Genomic DNA, 18,985 nt, shown 5'->3' with positions numbered 1-18,985 from the left:
GGCGGGTAGCCACCACATTCCTTTCGCAGGATGTCAGGGACATCTTTCCGTGCTAGTGGAGGCAGATCAATCTTATTATTTTTAATGACTCATAAATGTTGCATAATTTATCGAACTGATTCCCTGTAGCTGGATATGAGGCTTATGGGCCATTTTTTCACCCTGGAATCTCCACCACTGAACTTGTCAGATTATTTCCTAGAGGTAAATCAAGAAGAAAATGAAATCGAGCCTGTTGCCCTTGCTTCATGAGTGGCCAAGGGATGAGAATATCGGCTGGAACACAGAGCAAGGTCCCCGGAATCCCGCTCTCTCTCCCCAGTAAACGGGGAGCTCACTCTCTACCAAAACATCCTAACTCATGGTCAGGCAGTTCTGTGTTGTTGTTTTTAACAAACCCTAAGCAGAAACTATGTTCCTCCATCCTCTTTAGGACCTCCCTTGAGATACCAAAGACTCTAAGTATGTGCCTCTTAAGCCATTTACTCTGAGGTCGAACCTGTCCTGGACCCTCTTCTCTGGACAGGTCAGACCCTCACCTGAAGCCCAGAGCCACTGATGTCACCTCCCCATCTAAAGAGGAAGCAGTGAGATGGGGCAAGTGATGGGCACACAGGAGGGCTGGTATAAGGACTGGGAGTCTGGCTCGGCAAGAATGCCTAGTGTGGGGAAGTGGGGACCCCTTCCTGCGCTACTGTTGCCACAGAATGCAGGGAAGTGGCCCAGGGAAAGGGCTCTGGGGAAGGATGCTTGCAGTGGAAGTCCAACAAACGAGAAAGGGGGCCCGTGTGCCCCAGCCCTTCTCCACTCCAGCCTCCCAGTGGAGAGGGCTGGAGGATTTTGAGCCTCTTCTCAGGGGCTATGTGCTCGCTCCAGGAGAAGGGCAGCTGCTTCTTCACCTGGCTGGTCCAGAAGGAACCCTCGCACCCCCCCATCCAAACCCAGGATGAGCCCCATCATAGCACACGCAGAAAAAACGGTGGCTCAGAGCCAGGGGCTGGTAGGTCAGCGACCTGTCACAAGTGGGTCTGGTGAAGGTGCTTTTGCTCTATTTTAGGAAAGGGATCGATCGTGTCAAGGGCTTTCTTCAGGTGACCACACTTGCCATTGGCGGGAGAGTCTGGCATTCTGTCCGTCCACCATCCCCACCCTAACCACTGCGTAATTCCTGCTACTTTTAGCAGGGCCTGGCAGGTGCCAGCGTGTGGTGTGTCTGGGGCGTAGCAAGTTCTCTCCCCGCGGGGGCTGGGGAGGGGGAGGGGGGAGAAGTGGGAGGAGTGGGGGACGCTGCTTGCTGTCCAGCACCCAGAGCGAGCTCCCGCCTGGACCTCTACTGCCCAAAACCCAAGAATGATCTGCCGACCTTTAGAGGCAAACCCAGATTTACAGTTTATAAGACCTGGCAAAAACAAGCATTTTTCACTTGCTGGGGGCTGGCCCTGGGCTGGGGGCAGCCGACTGGGGTGGCATCCCACCTCCCAGTCTCGAAGATGCCCTCTTTCCTTCCCTGCCCCTCCCCAGTTCCCTGGCCCAAATGAGGGATTAAGCACCCCCCCTATCAATCCTGTGGCCTCATTGACCAAAGGGACACGGGCACCAGATTTGGGAGGGGTGGGGCAGAGAAGNTGAATATAGCTAGAGTGATGGAAAGTCACTCCAGTGATCATGCTATTTTATATAAGATTGTGTCTTTCAGCCCACTTGTCTAAAGACTCTCCTTGCTGGATTAATGAAGTTTGTGGCGGGGCAGGGTCTCCTCCAGCCTTCCTGAAAATCTGTCAGGGATTCCTGTGGCTGCATTCTGACCTGCAAGGGCCAGGACCTGGGGCTGGGGGGGGGGCCTCCCTGTGCGCGGGGCTCTGCACTGCACTTTCCTGCCCTCACCCCCAGTGTGGCGACCACCAGCCCTGGCACCTCCAAGGACTGGAAGGCAGATATACTAGTTCTGTCCCCTCCCCGGGGTGCAGAGAGCATGGGCACCGCCCCCTGGCCTTGTACCCGCGGATCTGGTCAGCCCTGACCCTGTGCAGTCCTCCTTTGCCCTTTGGCCCCCCTGACCTGGTGGCAGTGAGCAGAGTATTTCAACAGCAGCCGGGTGAGCGCTTTCCCTGCAGAAGCCCTGGGTGGCCTGCCGAGGGCAGCTCTCCTGCGAGGTGGCCCTCACCTGCACAGGTGGGCCTCGGTCTCCAGGCTGCAGCCCAGCCCTGCACCTCAGCAGGCCGGAGCATCTCCACCTCCCTAAAAAACCTACCTCTTGGCCCCTCAGAGAGATGGCAATGACTGCCACAAGAATCCAGGCCCAGCCAGCCTCGAATCTGGTAAGGACCATCCCAGAGGGAGGGAGAGTGCTCCCCGCCCCATGAATGGGGGGGAGGGGGGGCAGTGGGTTTGGCACTGGACCCCTGCAAGGAGGCATTCAGGCTGAGGGGCAGCTGGGCTTGTCACTGATGCCCTCCCCACGGCCCCCTCCTGACACCCACGGTCCAGACTTTCCAGGAGGGGTCCGTAGGGTTGGCGTCTTCTAGGGCCCCTGCTCCTGGGGCTGACAAGGCCAGACTGTCCCCTGAGCTCAGGCCTCACATAGCCATCTGCCACTTGGTACCAATGTCCCCTCGGCTAACAGACATGCCAACGTGCTGAGACCAAGCTCCTGGTTTTCCCACCCTACCCACCCCATCTCAGGGAGAGGCACCTCTCCGGGTACCCAGGCATCAGTGTGTAGACAGTCCTCAAGGCCCCAGGCCTGGACAAGGTCATCGGGTGTCAGGTTGGAAGCAAGCAGGAGGGGTCAGGCTGTGTGGGTGGGGATGATGGGGGTTACATCTGGGGGACTCATCTGGCAGGATGCCTGCCCCCTATGTGCAGTGTTTGTTGCTCTGGGACCTCCTCCCCGGCACCCAGAGAAGAAGGCAGGATACCTAGGGGTGCCTCTACTTGACAGATGAGGACACTGAGGAGAAGACCCGAAGGCCCTTTCTACCCCAGCACAGTCCTGGGAGGCCAGCCTGTATGGAGCTGTGGGCCCCTGAGGACCAGGGAATGAGGTCCCTGCACAAATGCCTGGATGACCTGTGGGTTCCAGCGCCTGGCCCCGTCTCTAGCAGCCAGTGTGAGCCTGTCATGGGTCCAGTGGCAGCCTGGGTCCTATGCTTCTGGGATCTCAGGTGGCTGTGGATACACAATGGGTGACCCTGGGCCAGTTGCTCACATGTTCCTGGGGAAAAGGATCCCTGGGCCGGGAGCCCAGACCTGCCCCGAGCACCAGGAGAACCAGGCGGGAGAGCCCCTAAGTCAGAGAGCACTGGGCAGCCTGCCTGTCTGCCCTGCAGAGCCCAGGCCGGGGCATGAGAAGCCCTGCTTGGAGCCTGGGGGAGACACTCAGGCAAGAGACCACCCCCCCCCATGTTTGGATGTAGCCATGAGCCCCAGTGATGTGTCCTGTGACCTCCTGGCAGGTGGGGGGTGGGGGGTGGTTGTGGGAGGAAAGGGGGAGAGGCTCTGTCTGAGCTTTGTTTGTCCCCCAAGGTCTGGGGCGGGGAGGGGGGACAGGTAGCTTCTCAGGGCTCATCGGGCAGCACCCGGCCTTTCCCGGCAGGTCCTTTAGGCCAGCTTGACTGACCCAGCAGGACACTCGCAGGAGACTTGTGTGGCTGGCTCTAGGCCCAAAGTGGGGCAGGAGGCAGCCCAGTGGGAGGTGGGGCTCGGAGCTGGCGCACCTAGGTGCAAACCTTCTGGAGCCCTGGGCTGGGGAAGGCGTGCCGGGGTGCTCAGCTTCCTCCCCGCAAGAAAAGGGGCTCCTACAGTACTTGCATCCTGGGGTGATTCCTCATGATAAGGGCAAACCAGGGGTGCCCTGAGCAGGGCCTGGCACCCAGGGCCTGCTCCTGGGCAGGCTGCAAGGGCTCTGTGAGGCAGACTCCCACCCCGTGACTTGAGCCCCACCCATGTCCCCCAGACACATGGCCCTGGGGGTTGAGGGGGCTGCACAGGTCCAAGCCCCCTCTTCGCAGGGCTGCAGCGTTTATAGGCCCCGATGCAAGGTGTGCCAGAAGCCAGTGTCAGCCGGGGGCCACCTAGAGGAACCTCCCAGCAGCACCCCTCCCCCACCTGTACACACCGAGGAACAGGAAATGCACACAGTATGGGGGTCCAGGGGGCGTGGGTCCCCCACAGTCCTGTGGTGTGGACAGTGCTGGACCCTACAGAGCCTTGCCTGGGCAGGGCCCAGCATGAGGGCGGGTGACCGGGTGTCTCCTGCACACACCCTCACTGCCAGGGACAGGCTCCCCCGCCCCATGCACCCTGCCCAGGTGGGTGGCCTCCCCACAGCCCCAGCGAGAACGCAGCCCTGCTTTTGCAGACACGCTGCCAAACCCAGATTTGTCTGTTGTACAAGTGTCTTTATTTAAATGTTGGCAGCAAACTTAAGCTTTTGAGAGTGTTGTACAGGACAAGTGAGATCCACAGCCAGATGCAACTTTATGGACAGAATGGAAACATCTCACCCTTCCACTCCTGCTGTGTGCTGTCCCGGCAGGTGTCCCGGCAGGGATGGGATATCCCTGGGCAGATGGGGGTCTTTGAGTCCCTGCATGCCCGTATGTGCTTCCAGGACCCTTTCTACAGAACGGACTCTTGGAGAGAAACGACTAGGTTGAAATTAAATGTTGCTAGGGACCCCAGGTTGCCCTTTGACCCGGTGGTAAGAGGCTATGGTGTCTTACATCAGGTCCCTCTGGACACTTCTGTCTCCAGGGATACGCCCAGCCCGGCAGCCTCTCGGGGACTTCAGACAGCAGCTCTGGTGTGTGCGACCCTGGGGCGCCGGCCACGAGGCACGCTGCTGCAGGCAGCTCACAAGAGACTTCTGCGAGCCTGGGCTCTTCTCGAAGCCACTGCTGGCACCTCCTCCCAGCCTACGGCGACAGCCGGTGTGCTGCGCTCGGCTTGGTTGTGGCGTGTTGGCAGAATTCTGCACGTGTTAGTGTTTCTACTGCTTGCTGGCACATTTTACATTTGAAAGTGTGTGAAAGACAGACAGAGGGGGCCAGCCTGTGGCTGCGGGCCTCTGAGAACGGCCTGGATTTTTCCGCCAAGGAAGAGGGCGTCTCTGGGGCTGCACTCCCACCTGGGCCCAGAGCTGCAGAATGGCTTGGCAAACATTGGTGTTTGATTGTGCGTGCCTTGTCACGGACTCTGTCAGCCCCACCCCTTTGTGACCTTTGCTGGGTTTAAACTTTAAGTGCAGGGACGCAGTCGCTAAGGAAGGACCTATACCCATTAGGAAGGCTGTCGGCTGTGGGGAACCAAAAACCTGGCTTAACTATGGCTTCCAGTGATTCATGTTTGCTCCCACAACCAGCACATGGAGGTGGGAGCGTCCAGGGCTGGCCAGCACATCGGGGCCGGGCTGCTCTGCCTCTCTTCCCACCATCCTGACCTGCCAACAGCCTCGTCTCTTCATTGTCACAGGACAGCTGCTACAGTGCCGGCCATCACACTCTTACACCACTGTGTTCACACTTACAGAGTGTGAGTTTCCCAGGAAGGGAAGATCCTGCTAAAATCGGACACCTCTTTCCCTGTCATTGGCCAGAACTGGGCTACATGCCTGGCACGAAACCAAACCACCAGCAAAAGGGCTGTCCCGTGGGCTGGGGAGGGCTGCCGTGCTTAATAGAGCACACTGGCCCATTTATTCCCTCAGTGTTAATTCGGGTGGCAGAATGACCAGGTCTTTGTGACAGTCAGGCCAGCTGCCCGCTGACCTCCAGACAGGCTCTTCCCGCTACATCTCACCCACTCTGCTGGTTGGTGCCTTCCTCCTCCCCCTAGCGGGCGTCGGAGCTACGGAGAGGGGCTGCCACATCTGCCTTCGCCCCTCCCCTTCCGGCGAGCCTCGGGCCGCACGTGCCTAGGGGCTGCTCTTGGACCGCTACTGCCCCAGCTCTTCAGCTGGTTTTAACGGCGAATTTGAACTGAGGGGTCATCTCGGATCCAGGGCCAGAGAGCAAAGGAGATCCCCCCGCCGTGGGTGGGGGACGCCCGTGAGTTGGGGCATCCAGGCCCCCCGGCCCACGCAGCTGCTCCCCCCACCCCTGCGCAGGCGGAGCAGATCCTGGCGGACTTCCAGCTGCAGGAGGCTGACCTGAAGAAGGTGATGCGGCGGATGCAGAAGGAGATGGCGCGGGGCCTGCGGCTGGAGACCCACGAGGAGGCCAGCGTGAAGATGCTGCCCACCTACGTCCGCTCCACCCCGGAGGGCTCAGGTACGCCGCCCCGGCGGGCAGGGAGGCGCCCCGCACGGCAGCCAGCGGCTCCTCATGGGGGGCAGCCAGCCCCAGGCCCCAGCAGGGAGAGGCCCCCCAGGTCCTCGCTTATGGCTCAGACTGTCCCCAGAGACCCCAGTCAGGCCCTCCCCACGTCGGCCCTGACACAGGCTGATTCTCACCCCGAGCTTCCCCGGCCTCCCGAAAATGGGCCGTGTGCATCTCACAATATGAAACTCGTTCTCCAGGGTCCGTGGGGGGACCCCCCCGCCCAATCCTGAGTCTGGGCCATTTCACTCGGTCTTCACTGGAGACCTGGGCTTGGGATGGTTTCGGTCCAAGGCAGGGAATTCCCACCGAGTTCCCCAGTTCACCTTTGACCCTTTCCACAGTTGACGCTAGGGCCCCCCAGATGCCTGGTGTCAGCAGCCCCCGGTCCAGCCCCTCTGATCCCCCCCCACTCCCTCCTCTCCTTCTCTCCCTGGTCTTGGGGTCCTGCCGGGCAGTGCCCCGAGGCTGATGCGCTTCTCCCTGTGGCTGCAGAAGTCGGGGACTTCCTCTCCCTGGACCTGGGCGGCACCAACTTCAGGGTGATGCTGGTGAAGGTGGGGGAGGGCGAGGAGGGGCAGTGGAGTGTGACAACCAAGCATCAGATGTACTCCATCCCCGAGGACGCCATGACTGGCACCGCTGAGATGGTGAGCCGCGGGCCAGGGGCTGGGGGCCGGGGGGCCAGGGATCCAGTCTGCCCAGGATCTGCGAGCTTGCTAGTCCTGGCGGGAGGGCCCACCTGTCTACCAGGGCCAGGGGCACCTGTGGCCAGGAGAGCCAGCCAGCCTCCGAGGGCCCAGGGAGGCAGCCAAGAGGCCTACCTGGACCACCACCAGGCATGGCCACAGCAGGTCACCTCCCTGCCCAGTTTCCCAGAAGGATCACGCATGGGACAGGGCAGCTGAGAGAACACGCTGGTCCAAGCAGGCAGCACACAGCCCATGCGTTCTGCCTTCTCCCTATGTGTCCCCCCCTCACCTGCCACCAGCAGGGACGCCAAATGGGGTCTGCAGTCCTGATGTCTGCCCAGGCGGGAATGCTACCCTGCCTGTGGGGAGGGCTCAGGAGAGGGTATAGAAGTACAAGGAGCCCTCCGGGGAGGCGGGTGGAGGCAGAGCCCATCCCCTGGGGGCCAGGGTTTCAAGGCAGGAGTCCCGTGGCAGCCTGGTCCTCGCCACACCCCTGCATGCCGTCGGACTGGCCGTGAATCAAAGCAGCGGGGGTGGTGTGGATGCCTCATGGGGACCCAGCACCCAGTTGGGAGCTTGGCCGATCAGCAGGGCACTCAGCAATACCCAGTTCTGTGGCCAGACCCACAGGAGCAGGGTAGGGGCTAGTCCTCAGCAGGGCCGGGCGTGGGGCGGCCAGGACACCTGGAGGCCGCAAAGGACACTCTGGGTGGTAGAGACAGAAATCCGAGTGATGGCTATGGCCATGCCTCTGTCCGAAGTCTGCAGCTGATGTCACGGGGTCCAGTGAGAGGGACAGGCTGACAGCGCGCAGCTGGGCTGGGGACCAGGCCAGTCCTGGTGTCGTGCTGTCCCAGTGGCAGCAGCACTTAGGACAGGGGAGCCAAGGGCAGGCTCGGAGGCCATGTTCTCCCGGGGCCTGCAGTGGGGTGCTGTGGCCGACGGGCAGCTGGGGTGTGTCTTCCAGCTCTTCGACTACATCTCCGAGTGCATCTCCGACTTCCTGGACAAGCACCAGATGAAGCACAAGAAACTGCCCTTGGGCTTCACCTTCTCCTTCCCCGTGAGGCATGAAGACATCGACAAGGTGGGGCCAGGTCGGGGGTGCACACGTTCCCCAGAGAAAGACGCCCCGGGACTGCTCGTGCCTTCCAATGCAGCCCCGTGTTGGGAAAGAGCCTGGGGTTCAACCCGTGCCTCTGTCACTCACATTTTTTGCAACTTTGGGAAGCAGAGACAGCTGACTCCGTTTGCCCAAAGCCCCCAGAGCCCGGTGAGGCTGGTAGGATTAGGCTGAGCGAGCGGGAAGAGGGTGCTGGCAGGCAGCCAGTCGCCAGCGCAGCCATGTGACACTGGGGCCACCGGCGCCACAGGCAGGACCGTGCGGGGGGCCGAGGCTTCACCTGCCACAGTCATGCACATACACACACGCACACAACTTAGACACATACACACGTGCATTATTCATGCACACGGACATACAGAAGTCAGCCATACGCGCACCTATATGCACACACAGGTCAATCATATGTACACTTCAACACACTCAATTCTACATGTGTGTACATGATACATGCATACACACGCGTGTGCATTATACACATATCAATTCTGTGTGTGTGCAGGATACGTGCACACACATATGTATGCATTATACACACATGCACACACATCAATTCTACATGTGTGTACAGGGTACATGCATACATACGTATGCATTACACACATGTGCACGCATCAATTATACACATATACATGTGTATAAATTACACACACGTCTACACACATCAGTTATAAATACATATAAAATACATACGACCTCCGAGAGGTAGCCAGTGCAGTGCTCCTTGGTTCTCCAAGCCCGGGCCCCACAGTGCAGGAAGGACAGGGACAGGCCGGCTGCTCCAGGGCACGGGGAGACTGTCCAGGAAGGGGTGACGCCACTATTGCTTACCCTTTTCCACTTGGATGTACTGCGGGGGAGGAACCCCAATGTTATACAGGTCCGTTTCCTCCGGACCTCATCCTTCCTCTGGGTGATGCCCCTGGGCTTTCCATTAGAAACACTCTTGCATGGGCAGAAATAGAAGTATTCATAGAGCCGTCTCCAACACTTCTCAAAGCCATGGTCTCCTGAGTGGGACGCCTTCACCCTTCCCCCAGCGGTCATCAGCAGCAGCAGGCCCTCCTCTTCCTTCAGGGCATCCTCCTCAACTGGACCAAGGGCTTCAAGGCCTCGGGAGCAGAAGGGAACAACATCGTGGGGCTCCTCCGTGACGCCATCAAACGGAGAGGGGTGAGGCACCCCCTGATTGCCCTGGGAACCCGCCTTCCCTCTGGCCACGATGCCAGGGATGGCCTCCGGGGCATCCCTCCCCTGGCTGGACGAGCCCAGAGCGGCCCGAGCCGACACCCCAGCCCCATCACTGCTGCCTCTGGGCCTCTTGGCAGGACTTTGAAATGGACGTGGTAGCAATGGTGAATGACACGGTGGCCACGATGATCTCCTGCTACTACGAAGACCGCCGGTGTGAGGTTGGCATGATTGTGGGTAAGGATTCCAGCCCTGCTCTCTCCAGGGGCCTCGGTGGCACAGCGCCTCTGCCTGCCTTTGTCTCCGGCCCCGAGGCGCGAGGGCTCGGGGCCGAAAGTACCAGGCCAGGGATCATGGTCAGAGCAGGGCCCCTTGTGCCAGGCGTGGACCCCACAGGTGACAGGGTGTGGGGCGGTCTTGGGGAAATGCAGGGGATGTCCTGAATGCAGCTAGTATAGCCAACACTCCCAAGTCCCTGCATCACACAGCGTACGGGCTACAGGTCCGCCTGGCCCATCAGGATTTCATTAACTCCCTTTGTCTGGTAAATTGACCAAACTGGACAGATTTGTGGAAGAGGATAAGCACAGGTGGCATCATTCCCCACCCCCACCCCTGCCGGACGGTCTTCCCATCCCTGCCCGAAGTGAAGGCTAGGAAGGGAGCCACACCGGCCCCAGCGGGCCTCAGCCTTTCCCAGGAGCTCCTGAGCATCAGTTATCTCCTGGGCACACAGGCACACGAGCACTTTTCTGCTGTCTCCGGGCTCTGGCTCCCCAGAAGGTCAGTGGCGAAGTTGTTTGCTTCGCTGGGCCCCTCAGAGCCAGCCCTGACCCTGACCGGCCGTCTGTGCTCACAAACCCGTCTCCAGCAGCCCATCCACACCCTCAGCTGCTGCCTGACCTCGCTCCGTCCCTCCTCCCCTTGCTCACATCTCCTCCTGGAGTCTGCTCTCCTGGCTGCCCCCTTCAGAGATGCCTGGTGCAACTGTGTCGGGGCACGGCTCCCCAAGACACCCTGTCTTGGCCTCTGAGCTCTGCAGCCCCCGCCTCGAGCACACCCCTGCTGGAGCAGAGATGGCCGAGGGTGGCCTGGGCTCACGTCTGCCCTGCAAACACTCTGCTCAGTGCTTAAAAACGTCTTTATGATAATGACCAAGATCCAAAAATTGGGAGGATGCACATCAAAGTCCGGATTTCCGGGTTTTTTTTTCCCCACACACGCACCAAAAAAATGGGAAGGCCCTGCCTCACTGGGCCCCCATTCCTGTGGGGCAGGTCCACTGGCCAGCATTAGAGCTGACGTCCCTGATGCTGTTAAGGGCACGCTGCCCATGCTGTGACGCTCAGAAACCATTTAGAAACATCATAATTTCTCAGCAAAGGACATCACGTGTTCACCTTGCAAGGGACTCTGCAAATTACAAATTCCATAGCCAGTACCACCTGTAGTCCCAGGGACCCAGGCTGTGCCTTACTCACCTCGGGGTGCCCCCCAAACAGGGCCCAGGACAGGGAAGCTCAAAGACATGTATGTAAAGCTGGCAAAACTAGTTGGCAAAGCACTTTGACACGTTTCACTCCATCCTCCTAAGTACGCAGGTAATAAGATGTTACCATCCCCTACTGGGGGTGAGGAACAGCTCAGAGAGATGGGCTCATCAACACCAGGTCACACAGCAAACCCAGGTCCTTCAGCGCCTGGGAGAGCCGCCTTTCCACTTCCCCAGGCCAGGCAGGGGTGGGTGTGGCAGCAAGTTAGCAGGGAAGCTAGGGCGGTAGGGGGCTGCCTGCAGGAGTGCAGGTGAAGAGAATCAGGAGAGGCGGGCTCCCAGGACTGCAGCCCCTGCTCCACACACCCTGCCCCCCGTGGGGCCTGACCCCGCGGTCCCCACAGGCACGGGCTGTAACGCCTGCTACATGGAGGAAATGCAGAACGTGGAGCTCGTGGAAGGGGACGAGGGCCGCATGTGCGTCAACACTGAGTGGGGCGCCTTTGGGGACTCTGGAGAGCTGGACGAGTTCCTGCTGGAGTATGACCGCGTGGTGGACGAGAACTCCCTGAACCCCGGCCAGCAGCTGTAAGGACCACCCCCACTGCCCCCCCTCCCGCCCTGCTCAGGCAGGCAGATAATGGGCTTGTTTTTAAACAACTCTGAGGAAAAGCAAACCAAGCTGGCTCCTCCCTCCTTGCACTCACGGGCCCCCTGTGAACCCGGAACAGTGAGAGCCCTGAAGGTTTAGTCGCCAAAAAGAGGGTCTGTGGACAGATGGGCCAGGATCACCTCCCTCCCGGCAGGTGACCAGGCATAGGGAGGCTCTGAGACCCCCCAAGGAACATTCACTGGGTTCAACCCAGAGTTCCCTGGAGGAGACATCTGTCCACGTTCACAGAATGAACAGTAGTGTTTCGCGGAATGCTGCGGTTTGGCTTGGAAGGCTTGAGAACCAGCCCACACAGGGCTTGTCCTAAGATATGGCTATCCTAATTAACCGCCTAGTGGCCCAGCTCGTGCTAATCCCTTCATCAGCTTCCTCTTTGGCCCTCAGAAACCTCCACTAGGTCAGTAGGATTCAGTGTACTTAGAGATGAAAATGCAGAGGCTCACAGAGGCCCAGCTCGGCAGATTCCGGGAGCCCAGGGCCCCAGGCAGGCCACCAGTCCTGAGCCTGTTTTCCCAACCATACGGGGCAATGAGAACTGCACCCATCACGCGGCCGTGGGAGGATGCAGCGGGCTCAGCGCAGGGCCCTCGTGAGGAAGGTCGCAGCCTAGACCAAAGTCCCGAGGCCCCCGACCGCTTTCTAATCTTAAAATCCTGGTTGATAAATGAGGGAACGGGTACGAACCCAGGTTGGCAAGCAGGGTGTCACAGTGGTCGCACATGGGGATCTCCCTGCCGCGGATGACGGGGATGACCCGGCCGCCCTCTGGGCAGGTACGAGAAGCTCATCGGCGGCAAGTACATGGGCGAGCTGGTGCGGCTCGTGCTGTTAAAACTCGTGGATGAAAACCTGCTTTTCCGCGGGGAGGCCTCGGAACAGCTGCGCACGCGCGGCGCCTTCGAGACGCGCTTCGTGTCGCAGGTGGAGAGGTGCGCTGGGCGCGCTGGGCGAGGGGCGGTGTCCAGGGGGGCGGTGCGCAGGGGAGGGGCCGCGTTCACGGGGAGGGCTCTGCGGCGCGGACGCAGGGGCCTGGGGCGGGGTTCAGGTGTGGGCGGGGCCCCGAGGGTCCGGAGCGAGGGTCTTGGGGCGGCGTGTGGCCCGCAGGGAAGCCTGCAGCCGGGCAGTTGACGCAGCCCACGCGTCCCCTCCGTGGCTCCCCACCGCCGTGGACATCGTCTCACTTCATCCACGCAACAGCCCCGAGGCGCGCCAGTGTCGCCCACGTTAGAGCGGAGACCCTGGGCTTAGAGAGAGGCGCAATGACCAGCTAACTGCTGGTCCCTAGCGGAATCGGACCCGCTCCCCTCCGGAGCCCGAGCCCCAAGCGCTTTGCCTGGGTGAGGTGGGCAGGGGGAGGGGAAGAGGCCGCCGCTGTTGGGGTCGGGCTGGCCCGAGGCCGAGCGACCCTCCAGCGACGCCCTCCCCCCGGCCGCCCCCGCCCCGCAGTGACTCGGGCGACCGCAAGCAGATCTACAACATCCTGAGCACGCTGGGGCTGAGGCCCTCGGCCACCGACTGCGACATCGTGCGCCGCGCCTGCGAGAGCGTGTCCACGCGCGCTGCGCACATGTGCGCCGCGGGGCTGGCGGGCGTCATCAACCGCATGCGCGAGAGCCGCAGCGAGGACGTGATGCGCATCACCGTGGGCGTGGACGGCTCGGTGTACAAGCTGCACCCCAGGTGAGACCACGTGGTCGCCTGCCCTCTCCAGGGGCCCAGCGGCCCCTCGCGGGCACGCGTCTGGAAGGCGGAAAGCGAGCGGAAACCAGCACTCCGGGGTCCCAAGGGTTATCCCCTCGTCCCCCTCCCTGGGCCCCCAGACCAGGAGGAGGGAGGGTCCCCTAGGCTTACTCCTCGGTCGGCTGCGGGGCCAGCGGGGGCGAGGCGGTCTGGGAGTGCAGGGAGGAGGGGAGTGCAGGGCGGAGCGACGGCAGCCCTGCTTCCCCTGCTCAGCTTCAAGGAGAGGTTCCACGCCAGCGTACGCAGGCTGACGCCCAGTTGCGAGATCACATTCATCGCGTCGGAGGAGGGCAGTGGCCGGGGCGCGGCCCTGATCTCCGCGGTGGCCTGCAAGAAGGCCTGCATGCTGGGCCAGTGACAGCGGAGGCCGCCAGGCAAGGAGGAGGCAGTGGCTCGCTGGACCTGGGCCCCAGGGGACTGGCTCCCCACAGGTGCCCCCAGCCTCGCCCAGGAAAGAGGTCTCTCTTTGTAAGGACCCTGGACGCCTCCCATCCCCACTGCTACCCTGAAAGATGGGGAAAGGCCCGTGGGGGATTTCGGGGCCACCAGCAGACCTCTTCTCTTAGAGGTGGTTGGTGGGACAGCCCAAGGCCCTGACTGGTTTGGGGGCTCAGGTGAGCAGGCATGGAGACCCCCGAAGTCCCTCACCTGTCTCGCTGGAATCAAGGACCCAGAAGGGAGTTGCTCACTCAGGACTTTGCTGCATTTCTGCACTGCCTCCTCTTGGAGCCTTTGGCCTGACTCAGCCTTGCCTGGGCCCTGCTCTGGGAGGGTGCTGTACTCTGGACCGTCCTCCTGCCTGGGAACTCAACCCACTGGGGAGGCAGCCCTGCTGACCTGGCCAGACCTAGACTGGGGTTCTTGCCTGGCGGGGACCGGGAAATGGGAGAGGACCACCTCCACGGTGGACGCTGCTTGGACCCTGAGACCTGGCGATGGTGGCTTTTCTGCTCTCCTGTCACCATCCATAAGTGGTTTGTGGTTCTGGAATGGACCCTCCCAGGTGGTGCAAGACACAGAGCCCCAGAGCCCCTCCCTGCCCAGAGGGACACGGGATGAGGAGGACCCCCCCCCACACACACCCCCAGGCAGGCCTGGGAGCACCTCCGTGGTCGAGTCCTCAGCTCCCACAGGGCTGGCCTGGAAAGAGACGTCAGCACTCAGCACCCAAGGGACCACCCGGGCCTCTCTCTTCTCACCAGACCTCCATGTGCCACACCAACCTCTCATGCCCAACCTGGGACTGTGTGGTTTTTTTAATTAAAGTTTTAAAAGTTCAGAAGATGGCCTTGATTAGTGTTCTTTGATCTCTGTGCACAAGGGCCGTGGGACAATATGGAGACGTGGTCACCGGCGCGCAGACGCTCTGCAAGTCTCAGTGTCTGGGAATTCGCCATCCCCTCCAGCCAGCTGTGCCGGGGAGCGTGCAGGGACACACAGGCTGTAGGAAGAGAGGCGGCATCGGCGGGAGGGTGGTCAGATGCATGGGACTAGCCCCGGGCCCCGGCTGGCCGTCTGTGGGATGTGCATGGGGACCCATGGGCTCCGACAGCCTCCCGGAGTGCCTGGGAAGGAGCTGGGGGCCGGGGTGCTGCTCTGGGAGGTGGGACAGGGCTGGGCTCAACAGGGGCCCCCTTGGAGCCACTTGGGTTGTGACAGTGACGGGAAGGGGATAGGGATATACGAAATCACATGATTGCCGAGGTCCTTCCAGATGCTCTTGGGTGACTGCCTACTCTGAGTTAGCCAAGCCGAGGGCCTAGCGCCACCTCTCAGCTACGCCCTGTTACACGTCAACACCAACACCGTTTGTGGGATTAGAACACGCGCTCACTCTTCAGTGAGAGGAACTGCCCAACAGCAACTGTTACTGCAGGGACTGTTCTTTCATTCAGAACTTAACCCAGAACCATGGGTCTGAGATGTTCCCTCGTTTTTCCGGGTGTCTCATGTGGGATCGGGTCAGATCTTTCTAGTTCTCTTGAATCTCAGTTATGCATTAGAAGGTTGTGCGAGTGGCCGGTTACTCCCTCCACAGTGCTCGTGTTGTGGCATTCGTGCTGGACCCCATTTTGACGTAAACGACTTCTTAGCTGTTCTTTTCCTTCAGCTCCGAGAATCCTATTGATTTTTTAAGTTCTCTTTGTGCGCGGGTTACACATTTTATGGATTTCCTTTCAGGAGAGTAAAGGAGGTATTGCCAAACACTTCTCATTACACGAAACAGGCATTGGGTCTCAGGGACCATGCAAACTCCTGCTTTACCAGCTGGCCTCTTCATTTGTCCCCCTCCAGGAGCAGGCGACAGCCATGCAGAGCCAGGTTCCGGGGGAGGGAGGGTGGGCAGCCTGTGGGCCCTCCCCTCTGCTCCGGGTTCCAAGAGGGCAGCCATTGGGCCCACAGTGTTTGTTCTAGAAGGTCCCCAGCTCCCATTCCTTCTCTGGGCCCTAAAGGAGCAGGCAAGCCTACAGCCTGGGCAGAACAGAGGGTGTCTGACCCCCGGCTCCACAGCGGAGCCTCACATGAGGGGCTCACGACCACTTTCATGGAGGTCCAAGGAGAGGCTTGGGGTCCAGGTCATGTACCGTGCTCCACAAGTGTCACTCACAGCTTCTGTTGGGGCCACAGCCAGCTCAGGGCTGCCTTCTGCCCCTCTGTCCAAGGAGCCAGAGGCCAGGGCCACTGTCCACCCAAACCTCTGGGAATCCCTGGGGGATTCCAGCCAAAGACCATCCTCGGGACCACCCACTGCCCTTCCCAAGCCCTGTAGAGGCCCCAGGCCAGTCCTCCAAACGCTGTCCTCTTGGACTGGGCAGGTCTTGGCTGGAACTGCAGGAGGGACACTCAGATGGGGGTAACGGGAGACATCTCATTTGGGGGGATACCTCATTCAGCACCCAGAGTGGCGAGAGCTGTGAGACTGTGAGCTCTGCCCTTGGGAACCGTTGTAGCTGGATGCCCGGATGTTAGACATCAGGGGGCCTGAAGGTCACCAGGAACGTGGCTGGAATCTGCCTGGGGCCCTGTCCTCCCCCAGCCCAGGCAGGGCTGCCAAGTTTGGGCCTGTCCTCTCTTCCTGTCCTTATTTGGCTTTCCAGGTGATAAGGAGAAACATAAAAGGGGATGGGGGCCCCTTGCAGCAACCCAGCTGCCACAGAGAGAAGATGGTGAGTGCCGGGTGGGGTAGCCGGGGGCCAGCAGGCTCCCAGGTGCTGTCCCGTGGGCTGGGGGAAGACAGCCAGTGACTTCTGTCCTTGCATTGGGCCTGGAGAGGTAGTCTCCAGAGACAGGAAGAGGACCCTGACCTAGGCTCTCCTGGGAACGCTCCGGGAATGTGCATGGGAAGGGGGGAGTCTTTGGGGAGCCGGGGAGAGGACCTCTTCCCACCGACAGTGTTGCAGGCCAGCAGGAAGGCGGGGACCCGGGGCAAGGCCGCGGCCACCAAGCAGGCCCAGCGAGGCTCTTCCAATGTGTTTTCCATGTTCGAGCAAGCCCAGATCCAGGAGTTCAAGGAAGTGAGTGCCCCAGCCCCGATGGCCTGGAACCGGGTCTTGGCACCCCACCCTGCATACACCCCCTCATCTCTGTACTCAGTGGTCTTGGCCCCTGTCCTTGCTCCTTCCACCCTTCAGGACCCCTCCCCACCTCCGGCCTTCCCTGGGGTGGGGGCTCTTCCCACTCGGAGACTGTGCCCCTCACCTCGCAGGCCTTCAGCTGCATCGACCAGAACCGCGATGGCATTATCTGCAAGTCAGACCTTCGGGAGACCTACTCCCAGCTCGGTGAGAGCTTCTACCTTCCCCCTGCTCTGGGGCCTGCTCACAGCGGGGAGCAGCCCTGGGTCAGCCAGCTGGTGGGAGGCCACTGAGAAAGCACAGGCCTCCTCTGCCAGGCAGCCGGCCTTCCCCCTTCCCTGCTCACACCTCCCTCCCCCTCAGTCTCCTCACACACCCCTCCCCCACTGGTCACAGCTCCCCATCACTTCCCACTTCTCCACCCTTCTGTGGCTGGGAAGGAGGGGAAGCCGGCCTGAGCCCCACATCCATCGCGTGCCCCACCCCCACCAGGGAAGGTGAGCGTGCCAGAAGAGGAGCTGGATGCCATGCTGCAGGAGGGGAAGGGTCCCATCAACTTCACTGTCTTCCTCACGCTCTTCGGGGAGAAGCTCAATGGTCAGCCTGGGCCGGGATGGGCCTCCCAGCCTGCAATCTGCCTGAACCCCTCCTGAGCCCCACCCGGACGTCAACTGGACGCTCCCTGCCACTGGCCCACCCAGAGCCTGTGGAGTTCTCCCCTTCCTCCCAGACCCATGGGCACTGGTCACCCCTCCTCTCAGCTCAGCCTCACTCCCAAACCCCGAATCCCAGTCTCCTGGCCAGGCCTGCCCACAAGGAGCGCTGGTCTTGGCCTCTCTGAGCCCCAAGGGACACTTTGTATCAGGAAACATGCTTCCGCCTCTTCCGGGATGTGAAGGGCCCCCTGCGCCCTGGGGTCCTCCTGGGTGGGGGCCAGGGAGGCTGGGGGCACTGGTGCTCACCTGGCTCCCCTGGGCCCCCAGGGACAGACCCCGAGGAAGCCATCCTGAGCGCCTTCCGCATGTTCGACCCCAGCGGCAAGGGTGTGGTGAAGAAGGATGAGTAAGTGAGCTGGGTGGGAAGGGGCACCATGCAGCGCAGGGAGGGAGGCCTCCCGGTGAGGGTGGCCGCTGGGCCATGGGAGCCTTCATCGCCCCGCCCCCATCAGACCACCCCTCGGCTCTCCCCAGGTTCAAGCAGCTTCTCCTGACCCAGGCAGACAAGTTCTCTCTGGCGGAGGTGAGGATTCTGGCTCCTCGGACACCCCCCCCCACACCCCTTCACAGGGCCTTTACCCTGCAGGGCGCCGGGCAGGCCTTGCTGACCCACCACCCTCGTGGGCACCGAGCATGGCTGTGTAGAGGAGGGCCCACCTCCCTCAAGCCCCGGAGGGTGAAGGCGGTGGAGTCAGAAGGGAGGGGGTGCGCCAGGCTGGGAGAGCTGTGTTTGCAAAGGCCCAGTGATGAGAGAGTCACACTCCAGCATCTGGAAGAGGCTCTGTACATGTAGGGTCAGGGCAGCACAGAGAAGAGACGGAGGCACCCCATCGCCAAGGTGGGCCCTCCGAACCACAGCCCCCTTCAGACCCCCCTTCCACCCCCATTTCCCTAGCCTGCCCAGAGTCAGACAACAGAAACACATTAACTCCGAGTCTGGAGTTTGGAGCTGGGAGTCAGGGCGCAGGGTGAGGGGTCACAGGTGTCCCTCAGGTCACGGCCACTGGCCATCCCAGGCCTCCCTGGCTGGGCTGCCTCTTACCATGCCCCCCCAGGTGGAGCAGATGTTCGCCCTGACACCCATGGACTTGGCGGGGGACATTGACTACAAGTCTCTGTGTTACATCATCACCCACGGGGACGAGAAGGAGGAGTGAGCCCGGCGCGGCTGGGACTCGGGGCGGCCTGCGCGGCCACCACAATAAATGCTGCTTCCCAATCACACCTGCAGTGGTGACCTGTCTGTGACAGATGGGGTGGGGACAGCAGGGGGATCGGAGGGACCCAGGCCCCTCGCCAGCTCGGCTCTATCCACCCCACACTGCTCCGCGACGATGGGCCGCGTAAGCCCATGTAAGGGGGAGGACACATCTCCAGGAGAGCGGCTGGTGGGCTTTGTGCGGCCTCCACCAGGCCCGCGCCAGCCGCGTGGTGGGCCCTGTGCTCTGCATCCTGAGGCCACCGCA

At 61.3% G+C, this 18,985-nt stretch overlaps 2 protein-coding genes across 3 annotated transcripts in view; both read left to right on the top strand.

Moving 5' to 3' along the window:
* GCK (glucokinase) overlaps nucleotides 1-14,473 on the top strand; it is a 39,341-nt gene extending 24,868 nt beyond the window's left edge. Inside the window, exons 1-10 of one of the 2 annotated variants that reach the window (XM_034664905.1) lie at nucleotides 2,271-2,318; nucleotides 6,107-6,269; nucleotides 6,813-6,967; nucleotides 7,977-8,096; nucleotides 9,210-9,305; nucleotides 9,461-9,560; nucleotides 11,220-11,403; nucleotides 12,262-12,417; nucleotides 12,935-13,168; nucleotides 13,442-14,473. In XM_034664905.1, the coding sequence (XP_034520796.1) occupies nucleotides 2,271-2,318; nucleotides 6,107-6,269; nucleotides 6,813-6,967; nucleotides 7,977-8,096; nucleotides 9,210-9,305; nucleotides 9,461-9,560; nucleotides 11,220-11,403; nucleotides 12,262-12,417; nucleotides 12,935-13,168; nucleotides 13,442-13,586 (1,401 nt within the window). In that variant the 3' untranslated portion in view covers nucleotides 13,587-14,473. Of the gene's footprint in view, nucleotides 1-2,270; nucleotides 2,319-6,106; nucleotides 6,270-6,812; nucleotides 6,968-7,976; nucleotides 8,097-9,209; nucleotides 9,306-9,460; nucleotides 9,561-11,219; nucleotides 11,404-12,261; nucleotides 12,418-12,934; nucleotides 13,169-13,441 lie in introns of those variants that run through there. The other variant, XM_019804659.2, reaches the window with a different exon arrangement.
* Nucleotides 14,474-16,560: 2,087 nt separating this feature from the next.
* On the top strand, nucleotides 16,561-18,676 carry MYL7 (myosin light chain 7). The gene is made up of 6 exons (XM_011230796.1): nucleotides 16,561-16,743; nucleotides 16,935-17,010; nucleotides 17,296-17,400; nucleotides 17,787-17,865; nucleotides 17,994-18,042; nucleotides 18,575-18,676. The coding sequence occupies exons 1-6, from the start codon at nucleotides 16,561-16,563 to the stop codon at nucleotides 18,674-18,676; spliced, it is 594 nt and encodes a 197-aa protein (XP_011229098.1).
* Nucleotides 18,677-18,985: the final 309 nt, after the last annotated feature.

Source organism: Ailuropoda melanoleuca, chromosome 1 (assembly GCF_002007445.2).
Source record: "Ailuropoda melanoleuca isolate Jingjing chromosome 1, ASM200744v2, whole genome shotgun sequence".
Classification (NCBI taxonomy): Eukaryota; Metazoa; Chordata; class Mammalia; order Carnivora; family Ursidae; genus Ailuropoda; species Ailuropoda melanoleuca.
The sequence above is the reverse complement of the archived record's forward strand: the minus strand, read 5'-3'. Positions and strand labels throughout refer to the sequence as shown.

Coding starts and splice junctions, on each gene's coding strand:
- MYL7 (XM_011230796.1), top strand. CDS start 16,561: ATGTGCATGGGAAGGGGGGAGTCTTTGGGGAGCCGGGGAGAGGACCTC. Junction 17,866..17,993: donor GGTGTGGTGAAGAAGGATGA/GTAAGTGAGCTG, acceptor GGCTCTCCCCAG/GTTCAAGCAGCTTCTCCTGA. Junction 18,043..18,574: donor ACAAGTTCTCTCTGGCGGAG/GTGAGGATTCTG, acceptor ATGCCCCCCCAG/GTGGAGCAGATGTTCGCCCT.